Genomic DNA, 20,886 nt, shown 5'->3' on the forward strand with positions numbered 1-20,886 from the left:
TACTTATCTTACTCTTTCATTTAATTTATCTATCTTATTATCTTCCTTTTAATTAAGCTACCTATATAGCTGTTTTCTAATATTTTCTTTTCTTTATTTAAATAGGTAGGTATTTCTTTAATTCTTTACCTACTTTAAAGTTAAAAATTGTAAGTAACATAAGGTTTTTCTTGCATATCTAATATACCCTTTTATTTTTTCAGGAAGGCACCCCTTACTCCAACGGTGTAAGTCCCCAAGGAAGTACAGGCGGCAATTCCCCGCCGCCAGCCGCCCAAATGGCGGCTCCACCTACTGCTAACCTCAAACCAAACGTCGCCCCCAAACCCCGCGATATCTCACCAAAACCTGAGGTAAGCTTCAATAAGATCCCTAAAACTATTAATATTAGTAACCATGGATTTATTTGGACGATCATACTAGTATCATGAAAATATGTTTCATTGAAAGATTAAAAGTTTTCTTTTGTCATGGCTATACTTATTCAATTAAAACCTGAAATCTGCGGAAGGGGGCGCTAACATCCCCCTTGAAATTGAAATTAAGAAAACCTGCTTTTCCCATTTTTCACCCTTTTTAAGAAAATTTGGCCGTTTTCATTTTATTTTATCTACCTAATATTTTTACAAGTTAAAGTTATTTTCAAAGTAATAGGATCTAATCTTACTTAAAGAAAAAAATAATTATGTTATTAACCTTTAGAAAATATGAATGACTGTACATAAAAAGAATTTAGCGCCAAAATTTGGATAACCCGGCAAAATAAACTTAGCCATGCACAGTTATGGAATCTCGACCACAAAGAAATGTTTATCCAATCTTGACAAGTGAGGTATTTTTGGAAAGAGGAATATACATAGAAAACGCCTATGTAAATTAGAAAATCCGCAGAAATCATATTTGCAAGTTATTTGCAAAAATCTGCAATGTTAATTTGCAAAATTAATTTTATGCCCTAAATGACTGATTTAGAAAAAAATCTTTTTATGAAATGTGTTTATCTATAAGTTTAGAACATACTTAAGGCAAAAAGAATTTCTTTAGTGTTACTTTTTTCACCTTATATATGAAAAAAGCAGTTTCTCACTTTTTATGATAAAAAAAGGTATAGGAACAAAAAATATGTTTTTTTCTTGATGTAAACACAATAATTAGCATAAAATATATCATCCTAAATGTAAAAATCAGATATAGAATCCTTTTTAGAGTCAATATAGTGCAAAAAGTAACCAAGACATTTTTGCAAAGTATAAAAATCTAAAGAAAATAGTTATTTTTGCTTTTGATATACATATCTTATAAATGTATATAAAATTAGTGATCAAAAACTATAAAACATGTTATAAGTTTTTTCAACCCTATCATTAATTTAAATGCACTTTTAGGTTTAAGAATTACTGAAGCAGTGCATAAAAACTCTTTTTATGTAGTAATTAAACAAAAAAATGCCAAAAAAACAACTACAAAATGGTCTACTGCATTATAAAAAACGCCTAATTGTTGATTTGAATTTATTTTGTTTAATAACTTAATAAAAAGAGTTTTTATGTGCAACTTTGGTAATGAGTAAACCTAAAAGTGCATTTTAATCAATGATAGGGTTGAAAAAAGTTATAACTTGTTTTATAGTTTTTGATCACTAATTTTATATACATTTATCTGATATGTATATCAAAATCAAAAAGAACTATTTTCTTTAGATTTTCATACTTTGCAAAAATGTCTTGATTACTTTTTGCACTATATTTGCTCTAAAAAGGAGTCTATATCTGATTTTTACATTTAGGATGATAGATTTTATGCCAATTATTGTGTTTACATCAAGAAAAAAATATATTTTTTGTTCCTATACCTTTTTTTATCATAAATTGTGAGAAACTGCTTTTTTTATATATAAGGTGAAAAAAGTAACACTAAAGAAATTTTTTTGTCTTAATTATGTTCTAAACTTATAGATAAACACATTTCATAAAAAGATTTTTTCTAAATCAGTCATTTAGGGCATGAAATCAATTTTGCAAATTAACATTGCAGATTTTTGCAAATAACTTGCAAATATGATTTCTGCGGATTTTCTGATTTACATAGGCGTTTTCTATGTATATTCCTCTTTCCAAAAATACCTCACTTGTCAAGATTGGATAAAAAAATCTTTGTCGTCAAGATTCCTTATCTGTGCATGGAGACAAGAAAAATGTGAAAAACAAACAAAAAGATAAAACAAGAATTGTGTTCTTTCAAAATAACTGAACAAGAAAGGAAGAATTTACTTAAAATTCCCGGAAACAAAGTCCTATTGAATAAACATAAAAATTTTAGTTTTGAATGTTTTGATATCTTAACTAAAGGCTTTTTTCTATAGTTTTTTTCATTCATTTTACTTCAAACAGATCCCAATATCTGTTTGTAAAATATTATATATAAGAAGATTGCTCCTCCCTTTTAGTTTATTTAGTTTAATCATTTATTATCGTCATTAGGTTAACTTACTTTATATTTTTTTACATACAGTAATGGATATAGAATACGTGGATATTGTGAGAGATCCTCGCATACCCTGAAAATTCTTACTCCTAGATGGATAAGTCTCTCCCCTGTCCATGGAGAAACGTATTGACCAATATCTTAGAAGGACTATATAAGCAACCTAAATTGACGACAAAATTTTACCCTGTCACAATATCCATTAATATACAGGGCGACCACTGCATACTATATATACTATTTATACTATATAGGATGAATTTGGATACTATATCATACTATATGACCAAATTTTACTATATATACTATATATTATTACCTTTACTTGACCAAAATTTACTATATATACTATATAATATTACACTTATATAACAAAAAACGAATATTGTCAGTTTTGTGACAACGCCTCCTATATATCTGAAGAAAATATAAAAATCGGCTTCCAAGTTCAGGTCCTACAGGCCTTTAGGTCCACTCTGAACAGTGAACAATCAAATTTCTTATATGAAGAGGTCTATTTATATAACAGAATATGCATTTATTTGGATAGGGATCCAAGTTTAGGTTCATTCAGGACATGTAAAAGACTCAAATTTCTTATTTGAAAAGTTCAAGTTCAGGCCTCCAGGTTTTCTCTGGACAGAGACTACATGGAAGCCTACAGCACCTGGACCTGGAGATCAATTGAATTTTTTCTTTAGGTATGTAAATAACATCTAAAAAGATGCTTATGGTGTTTTATAAACTAAGCTCTAACTACATAATTAAGAAAGGGGGGAGGCGGATGTGCCTCTTTTTGAAACTAAAACGTGCATGATCTCATCCCATAAAAGAGTTACAGCTCCAAAATTTTGCACAGCAGTTGCTTTTGTGGAGAAAAATATGGAACTATGAAGAATAGGCAGCGGAACCGCCGCTCCCGCCAAAAACCGCCGTTTCCCGCCGAATTTTTTTTGCCTTTTCTTGCCATAATAGACAATTTTCAATCATCTGAGATAAACTTTTTTCTCATAAATTTCGCTTATATTTTCACTTGACAATTTAATGAGAAAAAAAGTCTATCTCAGATGATTGAGAACTGTCTAATTTTGCGAAAAAAAGCAAAAATCAGCGGGAAACGGCGGTTCCACCGCCACTTCTTCACAGTTCCATATTGTTCTCCACAAAAGAACTGTTGTGCAGAATTTCAGAGCAGTAACTCTTTTATGGGCTGAGATCATGCACGTTTTACTTTTCGTTTCAAAAAGTGGCACATTCGCCTCCCCCTTTTGATTTTTACCTGCCCAGAGTCCACCTGGAAGCCTGCAGCATCAAAACCTGGAGGTCGATTGTCATTTTTTCTTTAAAGATATAAATAGCATCTATAAAGATGCTTATGTTGTTTAATAAACCTCTAACTCCTTAAATTTAAAATTTTTATTTTATTCGTGTCCAGAGTCCACCTGGAGGCCTGCAGCTCCTAAACCTGAAGGCCAATTTTATTTTTTCCTTCAAATATATAAGAACATCCAAATATAAGCTCATTTTGTTTAACAAATAAACCATTAACTGTTCAATTAAGGGAAGTTTTATTTTTACCTGTCCAGAGTCTGCGGGACCAGAACTTAGGGGTCGATTTTATTTTTTTCTTTAGTTATGTTATTATCATCCAAAAAGATGAATATTCTTTTTTATAAGTTGACCTCTAATTCTTCAAATAAGAAATTTGAATTTTTTACCTGTCCAGAGTGGACATGGAGGCCTACAGGACCAGAACTTGGAGGCCGATTTTAATTTTTTTCTTCAGATTTGTTAATAGCATTCAAAAAGATGCATATTCGATTTTATTAGTTGGCCTCTAACTCTTCAAATAAAAGAAATATCTATTACTTGTCCAGAGGGCACCTGGAGGCCTGCAAGACCAGAACTTAGAGGCCTATTTTAATTTTTTCTTCATTTATGTTAATAACATCCAAAAAGGTGTATATTTTGTTTTATAAGTTGATCTCTAACTCTTCAAACAGAAATTTTATTTTTTTTACTTGTCCAGATAACCTGCAGCACCTGAACCTGAGACCTATCCAAAAAATGATTAAATATATGTGAAATACTAACCAAAAGTAAAATTTTATCCTAAACAACCTATAGTCTCACATTAATACCTTGCCTAATAATCACAGAGTAAGCTCCTTATATGTGAAATTGCCTTGATAACAGCTATGCTTTGAGTTATTATTGATGATGTATATTCTATGTATTACTAAATAATTCTAAGTCCGATACTATATCATACTATATGAGTGAAAAAAAATATACTATATATACTATATGGATTGAAAAAATATACTATAAAAATACTATATTTTTTTTGTTTTGGAGTGGTCGCCCTGAATATATATATGTACTATCGGCTTCGCTTCTAGCCTCTAGGGGCTTTGCCCCAAGAGGTAATTAAAGAAAAAAAATAATTACCTCTGGAGATGCCCCCACAAAGGGGGGGGGGGGCGAAAGTGACACTTTTTGAAACCAAAACTAAAAGTCAAAGGAACTCAACTAAAAAAAGTGTTACAGGTCTGACATTTTGCATGGCAGTTGCTTTATAGGGGTACAGTATGGAACTGTGAAGAAACGGCGTCGCAACCGCCGAAAACCGCCGAGAAAAGGCAAAAAAAATTTCGGCGGGAAACGGCGGTTTTCGGCGGTTGCGCCGCCGTTTCTTCACAGTTCCATATTTTACCCCTATAAAGCAACTGCCATGCAAAATCTCAGACCTGTAACTCTTTTTTTAGTTGAGTTCCTTTGTTGACTTATAGTTTTGGTTTCAAAAAGTGTCACTTTCGCCCGCCCCCCCCCCCCCCCCCCCTTTTAAATAATTTTTTTTTAATTGGGGGATTTTTTTCATTTTTTGGGGGTTGGAGGTGTCCCATCCCCCAAGAAAATAGCCTAAAACCACAACAGGACCAGTAGGTATATTCCCTGAAGAGTAGAATTCGATCGGTTCAGTGGTTACCAAGATCTTAAGGGACGTACAGACAGACGGACAGACAGACAGAAGGACGGACGGACAGACATCGTTCTACTTTGTATTATAGATAACACACCAAAATATATTGTCCTGTATTGTTTAAATTAATCATTTATTATCGTCACATCTTTGTATTTTCTTACATACAGTATTATCTAGTATTAATAAGGGTAATCTCAGATTATTGATTTATCTTCTTCCAACTAATTCCCTTCTGAGACTTGTTGGTAGCATAGCTACTCCTAAAATGGGGTACATACGACGGTACGACCGTCAACCAACGTAAGATAAATTGACATTCACAGAGTTTTTTTATTACTTACCTACAGTTAGAGAGGGAATATTTTACCAGTACCCAAAGTTTTATAAGTACTCTCTCCCAGTCGCGCGTTTGCTTTTCTGGGTAAAAAATGTAAATAGGTATTTATCAATCTTATTTGTTTTTATTTAATGACATATTTAACGTATTATCATAATTGTATAGCCTCTGTTAGATACCTATATAAATCCCAAGTTTGGACAGGGTTGAGCTTTATTTGCAATTTTAAGTATTGAATTTGTTTTTAGTATCAGTACATCTATATCCATCTAATATTTATAAATCTATCTATGTGTTTATCTGTATTTATATCTGTCTGTTTCCTCAAATTACCTTGTCGAGTGCAGAAACCCCTCACCTTTTTAGAAAATAAATTAAAAATAAGTGGTAAGGGTAATTTTTCCTGTGTTTGTTGGTTTAGGTTAGGCTTGGCTATATTATGTTTTGCACAGTAGCCCCGTAGGTAAATTTCTGGCAAGATTAGGGCTCCTCACAGGGGTTAGACATTAGGGGGAAAACATTCCTTCGCCTTATTTTCAAGAAAAGGTGGTCGACCAGGTTTTCTGTACTCATAAGCTCTTTGAGGGAAAGCACGAGTTCTCTATAATATGTATCTATTTAGAAGAAAAAGAAAGTAGCTAGACAGTTGGATGGATATGTTGGCTTTGCTAATCTACCAAATCAGGTGATTTTATATTTTCTTTTTTTAGCTATAATAATCCTAAAACTATATATTGGAATATTCTCTTTCGTGACAACGCCCCTTAAGAGCGATTAGTCGTATTTTTAAAATAGCTTTTTATAGGTTATTTTAGGTTAGGTTATATTGGGTTAGGTGATTGCCCCCAAGGGGTTAGACAATTGAATTGGCTCCGCAGGGTTAGAGCCCCCCGCAGGGGCTAGAAATAGGAGAAAAGCTACTGTGAAAAATACGAAGAATCGCCCTTCAAGGTGCGTTGCAACGAAAGGGACCATACCTCTATATTTCAAGACGTTTGTATGTCTGTACACGAAAAACATTATTTTCTCATTTCTAGGATCTAGGTTTTAAATAAGCGTATTCTATTTTTACGTCTTAGACAACAAAACCTAGAAGGAAGACCTAATGATTAGTCTTAATTAGGGTTTCTTTAATAGCCTTTGATGTTATAAAATCATTTATCAATTAATAAAACTACTTAGGTAATTTAAAGCTAATTAAACCCTTCATTGTAAAATTGATTTTGTACAAAATAGAGTTACAAAATAATCTATAGAAGTAGGGTTTCATTTTAAAATAAGTTTTATGCGCTGTATTTCTTCCCTGTACACTAGAACATAGATTTTTGATACATTATATTTTTCAATACAGCGATTTTTCATGAATTCAACACCTACGTTTTTAGAATTTGAATCATTAGTAAATTAATGCAAAGATGATCAAATCTATAAAAGCGAAGATAAACAAACGGCAAATATAGAGTAACAGTGCTTAAAGAATTAAAGAAATCGTATGATTAAGAAAATGAAGTTAATTTGAAGTAAGGTGTAATTTGATAGAGATTGATAATATTAGAATAACATGTCTAATCGCATAAGAAATCACCATATCGTGTGCGGGAAGGATGCTATATCCCCCTTGAGGCTTAAGACTTACAGATTGGCTAGTTATAGAGCAGCTATTGCAATAATAAACTACCTGGGTCTGTAATGCAGGGAAGGATCAAATTATCGCAATCTCACCAGAGGTTATCCAAAGGGTGCAGGGGGCCAGGACGGGAGTACGGTTAGGGTCTCCAGGCGGGGCCTCAGGGCATTTAATGGAGTCTGGAATTATTGGAAGATCTTGATGTTAGGCCTAAAGAAATAGAGTTATATTTTGGGAAATTTGGTGGAAACCTAAACTTCACCCGGCCTAAGCTATTGTCCTATCCTCCCCCCAATTACATTATTTGTTAATAGGGAAGGTGGAAAGGTTAATGATTTGAAGAACTAAGCTGTACCTGGATGTTAATTCTGGACAGCTTAGTTTTCCAAAGAGCCGGCAGACATTATAATTAAGCGGTCTGAAAAATGAAAATCTGTAGTTTGCTATTTGCAACCGCGAAATTATGATGTCTGCCGCAGTGAGCCGCAGGCAGCCTCTGTTCTTCTCCAAATTTGGTGGCCTGAAAGTGTACATACATTAGTGTACATGACACTCCCGGCAAGAAAAAGAAGAACATAGGGCTGTGGGCTGATCACTGCAATGTACAATATAAAGTGGAGAAAAAAGAGTACATGACAATACACCCCCGAAGCCGTCACCGCTGGACCTTTAAAAAGTGGAAGTGGCATTCGGAGTGGCGTATGGAGTGGCTGGTCATCACATTTTTTCTTTTGGAATTATTATGTCTTTTCTGAAAGACATATTGGTTTTGAATTTGGTGAAAGAATGAAAAGAAAACTTGGAAAAAAAATAAGAAAAACTGAATGGAGGTATTTAAATTGTGAGGTCTTTTAGGTGGAGGCAGAGATTTATAATTTCCAGTTCTGCCTGGCGCTGCTGGATCTGCTGCTTTTCCTGGCAGACCCGCATAGTGTCTGCAGCGGCTTGCTCCTGCGCTAGATCGGCAGCCGCCAGCTGCTCCTCATACCATGCTTCGTCCTGGGCAGCCTGGCGTTCTGCTAGACAGGCACGAACTACGGCCGCGTCTTTTTTGGCAACGGCCTGCTGGAGCTGCTCTTTAAGGGCCAGAACCTCTTTGGTTTTTAAATCCAAAAGCTCCAGCTGCTGGTTGGAGTTGCGGAGCATGCTCAGGTACATTCTTTCAGTACATCTGCCCCGCAGCTGGTCCTTTGCTTCCTTTAGCTCCCTTACCAACCTTTTCAGCCTGGTTTCGGATATTACCCGCCAGGGTGTGACGGTTCTGGGACGCTGCCAAGCCGGAACGATAGACCAGTAATGGGCCTCTGCGGCTGGGCCCATTTCTGTTGATATCCGGAATACCTTGTGCCTGATGGTCTGCACTTTTTTTCTGGCTTCCTCCTCCGGTAGCTGGAAAGCCCAGTATACCCAGCTATCTACCTCATCTTCTAGATGGGAGATCCGGCGGGCGTAGCCGTTCAGGTAACGGGCGTTTACCTTGTCCTCCGGGAAGAGTCGGGCGTGGTCTTCAATCCCACGCCGGATGGACTCGAGCATCCCCTGAATGGCGCTTACTTCATGCATTAAAAACCTACCGTGGTCGTATGGTTCTCCAAGGCAGGCTAGCAGGTGGAAGGGGGTGCTCATTTTTTAATTTGGCTTTTATCTGAAATTAGATAAAAATTTGATAAAATTGATAAAAACGAAACTTGTGGCGGCACAAACAGGATGAAAAAATGATAATTTTATTTATCGACACATTTTTTCTTTAATAGAAAATTTTAATAGAGAATTAATAGAGACGGTCTGTTACAGGTATATAGCCGTAACCGTCCTGGCGTGAGGGGTCATAGGTGTTATCATAATGACTCTCACTTTGGAAGTGACGAACGTATCTACCCTGTGGTGTGTTGATATGATTGTGTGCATATCTATCATCATAGTCTGCTGGTCGGCGGTAGTCTTGACGTACAGCAGGTGATGGTGACCGTTGTCGTGTAGGTGAACGTTGTCTCGGGGGAGAACGCCTTCTAGAATAAGAACGGCGTTTTGGGGAATAGTGTCGTGTAGAATAACGGCGCCTAGATGGTGAGCGCCGTTTTGTAGACGAGCGGGAGCGTGAGCGCTGTCTTGAGGTGGAGGGTTCCTGCTGTTTGACCTGGGAAACTTTTTGTTTTTTCCTTCTTGAACCAGAATTCTGGAGACCGTGGGTTTTCAAAGAAGGTTTGGTGGTGTGCTTACAGTCAGGGCAGTCTTGATTTCTACAGTAGAGCATTTTACTATTATGCTTTGGAATCTGGCTGATGGAATTTTGCATGTTGTCAGAAGTCTTTTTTCTGTATTCGTAGAACTTCTGTTCACGGTGGAACTCTAAACGGGCGAGTGTGGTTTCCATCGCTGCTTCCTTGCCTCTGAGGTATTCCGCCTGTACGTAAAGGGAGTACATTTTTTGGAATCTGGGGGCGGATACATCATCCTTTCCAAGCAGCTCATGTATCAGATCAAGTTGGTGCCATCTGTCGAAGAAGGTGGGCATTGGGCTAGCATGGAATATTTGATAGAGATTATCAATACTCTTTGTCAATTCACTGTCCATGTTACACGGGGGGGGTTTAGGCTCCTCGGGAAATTTTTGTTTGTATAATATTTCGAGGCGGGCTCTCTTCTGAGCCTCTTCCCTAACCTGGCGGGTACTTGAACAGTGGGTGCCTTTTAGAGTCCAAGCCGGGATTTGAACGTATTCTTCCTCGTTAGGTAGGAAGTTTCCACCCTGGTTGTCAGTGACGTCTATCTTGTGCAGTTCCTGGTTAATTTTTTCTTCAAGAGTTTTGATATTTTCTTGAGCGCACAAGGTAGCTTCCAGTAATGTATTTTCAGCTTCAAGCATCTCCCGTATATCCGGGTTGTTGACATTCTGGAACAGAGCGGGTTCAATTCGGGTAACGGAGCCTGGGTGTAGTCGATCTAGCAGCTCCTTTCTCTTCTCCTTTAGATCTTTTTCAACAACAGCTAGCGGTTTGGTTAGCGGGGCGCTGAGAACGGGGCCGTTGTTGGAGATGGCGGAAATGTTGGAATCCATCCTGGAATAAAAAAAGATTTTGTTTATAAAAGAGAAAGAGAAGGCTTTTATGGGGTGTATTGTTTACAATGGTTTATAATATTCGTAAAGCTAAAGGAAGATTGGCAAATAATGATTATTATATAAGAACATTTAAATTTGATATTTGATAACACTAATCCAGATTTTCTTCGGCTGGAATCAATTTATCGGTTATTGATGTAGAACCATCATCCTCGTAGGTGGGTTAAACTTCTAGAGGCAATTCATCATTTAATAATAACATTATTAAGGGCATTAATCATCATTTATTTGTTATAATTTAACATTTAATAATATGATTATTAACGTTATTAACAGGTGTGTGAACCTGTAAGTAGGATTCTTCTTTTGTTGTAATTTAATATTTAATAATAACATTATTAATATTAATTGTTGGTTTGTAAGGCAATTACAGCCGTATTCAGAGAGGTGGGCCAATTCAGCCTTTATTTAATAGGTAGGTTTTTTATGTCTTCGGCACTTACAGCCTTTATTTATTTGAATGAGAAATTTATCACAAATGCATATCATGGAAATGCGTGTCTGTGAGGTTAAAATTATTATCTTCGGCAACTACAGCCTTTATTAGTAGGTTTAAAATTGAAGCATGCAGATCATGGAAATGCGTGTCAATGAGGGTAAAATTACTATCTTCGGCAACTACAGCCTTTATTAGTAGGTTTAAAATTAGAAATGCAAATCTTGGAAATGCGTATCAAATGAAGTTAAAATTATTATGTTCGGCAATTTCAGCCAACGTTTAGCGGGTGTAACTCATGTGCAATGCATTGTGTTATCCCGTTACAGGAATGGTTTTAATGGGAGGTTTTTTGTTTGCGTTGCTCCGAAGTGTAAGACTCGTCACACTTGGAGGCCGCGGATCTGATCTGGTCAATTAGCGCGAGCTCGTCCTCGGAGAACAGGATGGCAATGTGCCGGACACTTCTTCTGGTTTCATGAAACTCTTCCTTCCAGTGTTTCCGCCAACGGATAATTACCTGACGGACGATACCATCATCAGAAGTGATGAGGTGTAGGACCTGGCCAAGGCGCCAGAGTTGATCGCCAATCAACTCATCTGGGGACCGGAGGAAAACAACGATATCCATTTCTTTTGGTTGTGGACCTGTTTTGCCAAATTTCTTTGGTCTTGGAATGTAATCTGGAAGGCGTTCATACAGCCAGATCTGCCACCATGATTGATAGAGGCGTTCCATCTGTTCCAATAGGCGGGATGGTTGCTCTACCCTCATTGGTCCAGTGGGTGCACGCCTGTTATTCCTGCCGTGTATCAGACGGTTAGGCGTGATAAGGTCTGCGTGACCTATATCCTCCGTTCTGGATACCGTGCAGATTGGCATGTTGTTTATTTCATTGGCAATGTATGAAAAGGCGGTCTCAAAGGACATGACGTCCAGCTTGAGACCGTTGAATGTTGCATGGAACAAAGTTTTGATCTCTTTGATTGAGCGTTCCACGCAACCTTGATAATTGTGGGCAGCAGTGGGACCGATCTCGTACTCTATGCTGCAGCTTTTTCCATTGAGCGTTTTAGTGATGTCAGCCATGGAGAACTCTGATTTTGCTACGCCCTTGATGAGCTGTGCACCTGGGTCGATGAAGACCTTTTTAGGGTAGCAATAACGATGAACGAATCGTTGGAAAGCTTGAAGAAAAGCGTCTGTGTTATACTTCGTCATAGCATAACAAGCCGTTGCGGATGAGGCTGGGTCTCTACAGACTAGACCCCAAACCTTGACTGTGGATCTGTGGTTATGTTCACAGTGAGCTAAGAACGGACCCATTAGGTCAAGTTGGCAGTAGTAGAACGGGGGAGCAATGGTCAATCTGTTTTGATGGATTGGTCCCATTTCAGCTTCTAGAAGCTTGGCCTTGAACCTACGACAATGTGGGCAAGCCGCTCTGATCTCTTTGGAGAGATCTCTGCCATTAAGAATGTAGGCAATGTGCCTGGATTCTAAGAGTGTTGCGTTTACATTTCTGTGTAGTGCAAGCTCTTGATGGGCGTATAGCATAACGGAGTATGCTATTAAGCTATACCGATCGACTATCGGTCTAACGAAGTGGAGGGGAGACAAATCAGGCATGATATTGTCAACGTCTTCTATGTTAGTGCCCTCGACAATACGACCATTGTATTTGATAATGCCATCGTCAGTGACGACATTGTTGCCGTGGGCCTTTGAGTTGGAGAACTTAAGCACTTCTTTAGTAGCGAGTCTAAAGTAGTAATTCTCCGCCTTGTGGATTTCTTCGTCCGAAAGTTGGACGACCTGAGGATTTGGATGAGGGGGGGCCTTCAAATTACGGTACGATTTGAAGTCGAAAAAGCAGAATTTTCGAACAATGGCCATGACACGGAGAGACTTGGGCCATGACCGTTTGCACGGGTCGTAGAGATAATTCGAGAACTTGGTTATCTCTGCCGTTCTTTCCTGAGGTGATTTCGTATCACCGTGGAGGATTCTGACCTCTTCGGCAGCGGCCTGCTTCGCTTCCATTGATAGTTTAAGATCTTGGAAGGATTGGGCTGGCATGTCCTGGTAATCAAGATACATCCAGGGTTTGCCGTTTTGCCATTCAGAATTAGCATCGATATCCTTGATAGTGGCGAGGAAACGAGTACCCAAGTCGGCTATGTTGTTTTCAGATTCAACATGTCGCCATTGGTCTGGGGAAGAGAATCGGCGAATTTCAATGACGCAGCTGCGTACGCCAAGAGAAAGAGGGCGTGCATCTTGATGAAGCCAAGACAACACAACGGAAGAGTCCGTGAAATAGGTGACTTTTTCCACCTTGTTTTTAAGATTTTTGGCAACGGTTGTTGCGAGAATGGTGCCTACAACAGCTGCCCTGAGCTCTGCTCGAGGAATTGTGCTACCAGTTACAATCTTTGATTTGGCAGCAGCTAGTCGGACAGTGACCTCGCCTGTGAGAGACATTGACCTAACATGCACGCATACGATTGCCATGTTTTGACTAGCATCAACAGATACTAACAGATCAACTTTGGGCTCAGAATTTGCCGGAATTACGGACCGTGGGCACGAAACTGACGCAAGTTGTTGCATCGTTTCAATGTTCGTCACCCATGTGGGAAGCAACTTGGTTGGGAGACCGTCGTCCCAACCAGTGGCGTGAGAGAGGAGGTCGTGATAGTCTGCTTTGAATTTAGCAGTCACGGGGGTGCAGAGTCCGAGAAGGTCGAAGTTAGAGGCAACTTGCGACAAGATTGTTCTTTTTGTGAAATTGTGTAGGAGAGCCTCTTCAAGACTTCCTTCTACTGGTGGAGGTCTTTTACCTCGTTTTGTTTTACCGAAAGAGAGAGGTTTGACGTCCAGACTGAGAGTGTCAGCAAGTGGAGCCCATCGATAGCCGAGGTAGCTAACATGTGTGCCATCATTCGACACAGTGTCTTCAGGTACAGCTGAAGATTTGACAAAGCTTTTGACGCTCATGCCTGCTAAGTCAAGAGTGAATTTAACTCCCGCAATGATTTTGTCTAGTTCAATTGCGGAGTCTGTTGAATCAGAAGTATCATCAACATAAGTTTTGGTTTTGAGAACCTGGGCACCTGCAGTATGTTCAGGATGGTTGTCCATGACATACTGAGCTACCTGTTCAAGACCTTCTGCCGTTTGGTTGCCAGAAGGTTTAACCCCATAAATGATGGTGCGCATGATGCGCGTTCTGATGGTGCCACCAGGGGCAAGGCTATCAACCCACAAGTACTTGTGCCAGCGGAAATCAGATGGATCCAACTTAATCTGATTGTATGCCATCCGTATGTCGCATGCGAAAGCATGTGGGCCTGCTCTGAAATTGATGTCCAGAGCTAAGATTTTTTCAAGTCTGTTTGTGCCCTTTGCTAGGACATCGTTCAGACTTTTACCTGACGAGGTTGTTGCAGAAGCGTCAAATACAACCCTGACTGGAGTGGAAAGAGAGTTTTCTTTAGTGACGAATCGCCAAGGGAGGTAGTATTCTCCTGGCAGATTGTCTACAAGGGCGCGTTCCTCAGGGGATAGGTCATCAATGTCACATGAATAGCCATTCAATGCTAGTTTGTCATGTGACGCCATAACTTGTAGTTTGGCCTCTGGATCCTTCTGCAATTTTCGCAGCTGGGACTCCAGAACTTTGAGGGCCCTGTTTTTGTTTGGTTGTAACTCCTTAACCGGATCAGCAATGAAGGGAAGAGATGCTACGATCCGGCGTTCGTCAGGTGAGAACTTGACGGACTTTTTTATTAGGAGTTGTTCGGCCTCTTCTTTCAGAGAAGTTGCCTCCAGAATGTCTCCGTTTTTGCAGTCATTGCAGCCACGGCATCCTATGCAACGGTAAGGTGCTTGAGTGCCTATGTCTTCACTCTCAAGATACTTGCGTTCATGTCGTTTGACGTGTTGAATATTGGTGCTGTATGTATGAACATCCAGCGAAACGTCCTCGTCTGTTGTTTCCTCAACAGAGATTGGACGGAAATACGGAAAGGTGTCGGTTTTGGAGTCATCCGCGCACCAATTCCTGCCACTGTTCAAAAGTGTTTCAGTGGTATAGCGGTAGGCAGACAGCTCGTTGGTGAAGAAGAGAGCAGCACCAACAAAGTTTACAGTCTCGGCTGCTTTAGCCCAAGCCTTGTGGGGGCCACCAAGTACACCTGTGTGGCCGTCGATACCCTTAAGTGGGCTTCTGTATAAAGATAAACCACAGGGCAATGAGCAGATGCGCATTGGGAACAAGTAATTGTACTTGATTCCCAGGATTATGTCGACTTGGCCTCCGCCAATGACATCTGGTACGGTAGGGAGGAGCTCGTGGCCTTTGTAATGATTTGCAAGGTCACCATAAGGCTCCTTGAGGTCCCAACGAGGAAATGGAGCCGTCAGCGTGTCCATTTTTGCAGCAATTATAGTTGCGGACATGGCACTGTCGACTAATGGCAGTGTGAACTTGTCACTGCCATAGGGAAGATGGACGACTTTACCACCTGCTACGTTCATGAGGGTGGGTCCAGGTCTGTGTTCTGTGGCATTTAGTCTAGCCGCTGCAGAAGCTGAAACTGCGGCTGTACCACAACCGCTGTCATAGAATACAAACAACGGGTTGCCGGAGAGATCAGGGACGTTTTGGCACATGAAGATGCCGGGAGCAGCAACATCAGGGAAAGTGTTGGGGTCGGAAACGTCGGGTGTGGTGTCGGCGGTTTGGAGGTTCATGGTTATGTTATCCATGAACAGAAGGTTGCCAGATGTTATAGGGACATCCTTGGGCAATGATTTGCGGAAATCGCCTAACCTCTTTTTATTCTGCTCCACATGAATTGAGCAGGCGAGGATGTGTTTTTGCACGCGGTGTGAGGATGCGTACTGGCAATTGTCAGCTTGGCAGTAAAAGGTGGTGCGACAATCGTTTTTGTGATTGTTCCACCATTCGTCAATATTGTCGAAATTGACGTTGGCGTCCATTCTGAGACACCTATGACAGGCTTTTGTCTTGCCGTGGAGTTGGCGTTTCTCCTTGTGTGGTGTATTGATGTACACCTGGCATTGGAACAAATATGTGTGTTTGTTCTGACAAAGCGCGCAATCAGTCGATACAGGCTTAGAAGCAGCACCTGTGTATGCTAAGAGCGGAGTGGGCGTCTTAGTCGACTTGTCGGCTAACCTGCCTTTTTGGCGATGTTTTGGGTCCTCCGAGGCCGAAAAGGTGGAGGCTGTGTAGGTTTGGGAGGCTGGTTTACTCCGGTTCGAGTTTTTATGACCCGGGTTGTTACCAGCATGATTGGACTGTTTGTTACTGGAACTGCCGCTGTTTGTGTTGGCATTGTTGCCGATCGAGGTTGCGGTGCCAGTGTGGAGGGATGCCCCTTCATGTTGATTGAGCTGATACTGTAGCTGGCGGAGCTCAGAGTCAAGAAAGAGAAGAAGTTGTTCATAGCAATACTGGCCGTCTTCTTCCCCGTGCTCATCTGCACTCAACATGAATTTTCTAGACATCTCCTTAAAGTAGTCGCCTTTAAGAAGATTCAATACGGAGTTGGCAATATCTGTTTTGCCGTGATACAAGGTTTGCTCCGCGTCATTTTCTTTTGCAAATTCTTGGGTGTCAGCAAGCAGTGAACGGAGTTTTACCATCCATGTGATCTGCTGTTCCCAGTTGTATTTATGGCATGGTCCAAGTTCCATGATTTTGGCCTTGCGTTTAGCTATGATGCTGGTTTTGCTGCCGTAGTGGAACGACAGCTGCTTCATACAGGCCTTAATGGATTTTTCGGCGGAGCACAACATCTGTGCATTGCCTTGGAGACATTTCTCTTTCAGTATCTCCAATGCTTCGACTTCTGCTATGGAAGGCATTGAGTCGATGTAAATCTGGAACTTCTTTTGGAATGTAAAGAGGTCAAGTTTATCTGTTTTGGCCCCAGAAAAGTGAGGGATAGGAATGTTGGAAGAACGCTGATTGAAAGAGTGTCCTGAGATAGGCACTCCGAAACGGTCCCTCAAGCGTTCAACGTATGATTCCACGCTGGATATTTCAGTTTCGAGCGTGGTGGACTGGGCATCCAATGCTGTCGCATCTTCCTCCATGTCCGTAAGCATCGCGTCCTCACAAAGCGTTTTGGCTTTATGTAAGGAACGCTGTGCCTTTTCGAGTAGCTCTTTGAATTGAGCATTAAGTTTATTGAACTGACCTAACTGCTTAACTTCGGTCGTTTTAAGGTCGCCGAACTTTTCGCAGAGATCGTCGAGCTCAACAAGCAAGGGGTCCCTTTTTTGTTTTACCCTTGCTTGTTTTACCGCATATGTCGTAGGATTTATGCGGTTGGGGATGGGAGCTGTTTGCTGGAGCATAGTTGCAGCAGGAACAGCTGTGGCCTGAGTCGTAACTGCTGGAGGCACAATTACTTGGCCATCACATGGTAAGGTACCTGCCTCGGATCCGACTGCTGAAGTGGTAGTCGAGTCGTCAGAGCAAGTAGAGAGAGGTACTGCTGGAGCAGCAGTCGTCGTAATCGGTTGAGCTTTCAAACGTGATGTACGATGTTCATGAATGAACTCGATTTTTGAGCGCATGGCTATACGTAGCTGTAACGCTTTGTTCATGTCAGCTTCGGTGACCCTTGGGTCTGGGCTGTTGCGAAAGAAAGCTATGATGTGGCGAATTGACGAGGCTTTTTCTTCCAACAATGATAGACTATTGTCTAGCTTTTCAATGCTAAACCTGTCAGGGTTGTTTATGATGCTCTGACAGTCTTCGTCTATCATCATGCACACATCGCATTCGATGATGAGTTTGGTTGCCTCATCAGTCATGGTTGGGGTTTGTGCTGTATCAAGCGCAGATAGATCGACACTAATATTGTGTGTCGATGTGGAAGCGTTATAAGCGGAGCCTGGGAGGTGGTCGTGTAATGGGAACTGTTCAGGGTTATAAAAAACCTCGTCCTGAACCTCTTTCTGTAAATCTTCAGAATAGAGTTGTTCCAGAGCTTCTTCAAGAATTGAAGCTGATTTTTGGAAGGATGGTATGGGGGAATAATTATCCCAATCTAGTTGTTGTGGGGCTAGCTCAAACTCTTCAGTATCTGTAGGGGTTGTGGGGGTTTGTGGTGAAAGGCCGTTATACGGATGTGTAACGGGAAAAGTTACCAGTGGATCAACAGGTGAGGAGGGTAAGTGGGGGGCTGCAAGTAGTTGGGGAGCTGCAGGGGGTGTAGGGAATCCTCGGATAGGTGACGGGGATGGGCTACGGTGGTGGCTGTTTTGGCCTGGGGGGGTGCGACTAACGCTGGGCCTGCGTGAGGAGACGACGGGCCTAGAGTTGCGGTCAACCGGTTTTTGCCGTTGAAGTAGCGCTTTTTTTGTTTTAAGGAGTTTTTTGGCGCGTAATTCAAACGGGGTGTTGAGTTTATGTTTTTTGGCTAAAACTCGGACGGTTTTAGGCCGACGATTCGCAACAGTCGCAGAGTCGGATTGTGAACGTTTGGTGTGAGAAGGGGTGGGGTGTGAGTTAGATGGATGATAGAGGGTGTTATGCCTTGAGCGTGTAATTGCTCCGGGCGGTTTAGTGAGAAAAATCTCCTTCATTGACCACTGAATGCTATTGTTAATTTATTTATTTAAATTATAACCTCTCTTTAGCTTATATTTTTTGGTGTTTTTATATTTTTGAGTTTTTACAACAAATAAATGATGAGGGGAGAACCTTCACCGAATTTTTGATGTCTTTAATATGGCGCAGTATGGCAGGGACCGCAAGCTATCAGGGAGGTGAAAAGGGGTAGGGGGGGAAACAGGTACGGATTATTTAACAGCTATATTGTTAAATAAGAGGACAAGGAGTTGTCCTATGGGTAGGGATAAAAACAGGTTCGGCTTACTTAACAGTTATTGTTAAATAAGAGGACAAGGAGTTGTCCTATGGGTGGGTGGCACTTAGTTGTAAAGCACCTCAGCAGCTGTACAGAATTAACAGTCTGTAAACATCAATGTGCGGGAAGGATGCTATATCCCCCTTGAGGCTTAAGACTTACAGATTGGCTAGTTATAGAGCAGCTATTGCAATAATAAACTACCTGGGTCTGTAATGCAGGGAAGGATCAAATTATCGCAATCTCACCAGAGGTTATCCAAAGGGTGCAGGGGGCCAGGACGGGAGTACGGTTAGGGTCTCCAGGCGGGGCCTCAGGGCATTTAATGGAGTCTGGAATTATTGGAAGATCTTGATGTTAGGCCTAAAGAAATAGAGTTATATTTTGGGAAATTTGGTGGAAACCTAAACTTCACCCGGCCTAAGCTATTGTCCTATCCTCCCCCCAATTACATTATTTGTTAATAGGGAAGGTGGAAAGGTTAATGATTTGAAGAACTAAGCTGTACCTGGATGTTAATTCTGGACAGCTTAGTTTTCCAAAGAGCCGGCAGACATTATAATTAAGCGGTCTGAAAAATGAAAATCTGTAGTTTGCTATTTGCAACCGCGAAATTATGATGTCTGCCGCAGTGAGCCGCAGGCAGCCTCTGTTCTTCTCCAAATTTGGTGGCCTGAAAGTGTACATACATTAGTGTACATGACATATCGTTCATATAGAGACTTAGTGTCAAAAGACATAAACGAACTTTCTAATACGGATTTTAGAGTTGCCACGCTTTTAAGGCGATTCTAACATGCAGGGCGACCACTGCATACTATATATACTATTTATACTATATAGGATGAATTTGGATACTATATCATACTATATGATCAAAATTTACTATATATACTATATAATATTACCTTTATTTGACAAAAATTTACTATATATACTATATAATACTACATTTACATAACAAAAAACGAATATTGTCAGTTTTGTGACAACATCTCTTAAGAAGCGTTTTGTCTTATTTTCACAGTAGGTTTTTTTCCGATTTCTAGCCCCTGCGGGGGGCTCTAACCTTTAATAATCATTAACCTTTTTCTTACCTAACCAAACCTTAGATAACCTATCAAAAGCTGCTGTGATACTACAAAAATGCATAAAGCTCCACAGTAAGAAAGAGATGAAGAAAATCCCTAAAAAATATATTATTGTTTGTGATTATGATTTAAATATCAGTTATTTTTCATAGAATTAATTTAAGGGGGAGGGGGGAGTTTTGCCACTTACGCTTACTTCGTGATTATCAGGCTAGGTATTAATGTGAGACTAGGTTGGGATAAAAGTTTACTTTTGGATAGGTCTCCAGGTTCAGTTGCTGCAGGCTGGAAGGTGGTTTCTGGACAGGTAAAAAAAATTAAAATTTTTGTTTCAAGATTTAGAGATCAACATATTAAACAGAATGTGTATCTTTTTGGATTCTATTATCAAATCTGAAGAAAAATTAGAATTGGCCTCCAAGTTCTGGTCCTACAGACCTTCAGGTCAACTATAGACAGGTAAAAAATCAAATTTCTTATTTTAGGAGTTACAGGTCAACTTATAAAACAGAGTATGTATATTTGAATGTTGCTAAAAATTTTGAAGAAAACAATAAAATCGACCTCCAAGTTCAGGTCCTGCAGGCCTCCAGGTTCACTTTGGACAGGTAAAAATTCAAATTTCTTGTTTGAAGATTTAGAGATTAACTTATAAAACAGAATATGCATCTTTTTGGATGTTCTTAACAAATCTGAAGAAAAAATTGAAATTTGGCCTCCAGGGTTAAGTCCTGCAGGCCTCCAGGTCCACTCGGGACAGGTAAAAAATAAAATTTCTTATTTTAAAAACAGAATATCTTATGTATCTTTTTGGATCTTATTAACATATCTGAAGAAAATATATACATTGGCCTCCAAGTTCAGGTCCTGCAGGACTTCAGGTCCACTCT

The 20,886-nt window shown here is 40.1% G+C and overlaps 2 protein-coding genes across 5 annotated transcripts in view; one reads left to right on the forward strand and one right to left on the reverse strand.

Moving 5' to 3' along the window:
- Positions 1–20,886, forward strand: part of pnut (septin 7-like protein pnut) — a 71,003-nt gene that overhangs the window by 4,669 nt on the left and 45,448 nt on the right. For all 4 annotated transcript variants that reach the window (XR_013873883.1, XR_013873884.1, XM_080145688.1 and 1 more), the window contains 2 exons: positions 204–353; positions 6,430–6,492. Coding sequence is in view for 2 of the 4 variants with exons in the window: in XM_080145688.1 (XP_080001814.1) it covers positions 204–353; positions 6,430–6,492 (213 nt within the window). In the remaining 2 variants the exon portion in view is untranslated. The remainder of the gene's footprint in view (positions 1–203; positions 354–6,429; positions 6,493–20,886) is intronic.
- Positions 9,206–19,607, reverse strand: LOC145304359 (uncharacterized). The gene is made up of 2 exons (XM_080146226.1): positions 19,110–19,607; positions 9,206–10,493 (listed from the first exon to the last, which is right to left on the reverse strand). Exon 2 carries the CDS (start codon positions 10,490–10,492, stop codon positions 9,206–9,208), a length of 1,287 nt encoding a protein of 428 aa, XP_080002352.1. The 5' UTR covers position 10,493; positions 19,110–19,607.

The sequence above is a fragment of the Acartia tonsa genome, chromosome 13, assembly GCF_053477335.1.
Source record: "Acartia tonsa isolate MP-2025a chromosome 13, ASM5347733v1, whole genome shotgun sequence".
Classification (NCBI taxonomy): domain Eukaryota; kingdom Metazoa; phylum Arthropoda; class Copepoda; order Calanoida; family Acartiidae; genus Acartia; species Acartia tonsa.

What these genes read in the sequence shown, in the direction of transcription:
- LOC145304359 (XM_080146226.1), bottom strand. Translation starts at nt 10,492, where the DNA reads ATGGATTCCAACATTTCCGCCATCTCCAACAACGGCCCCGTTCTCAGC.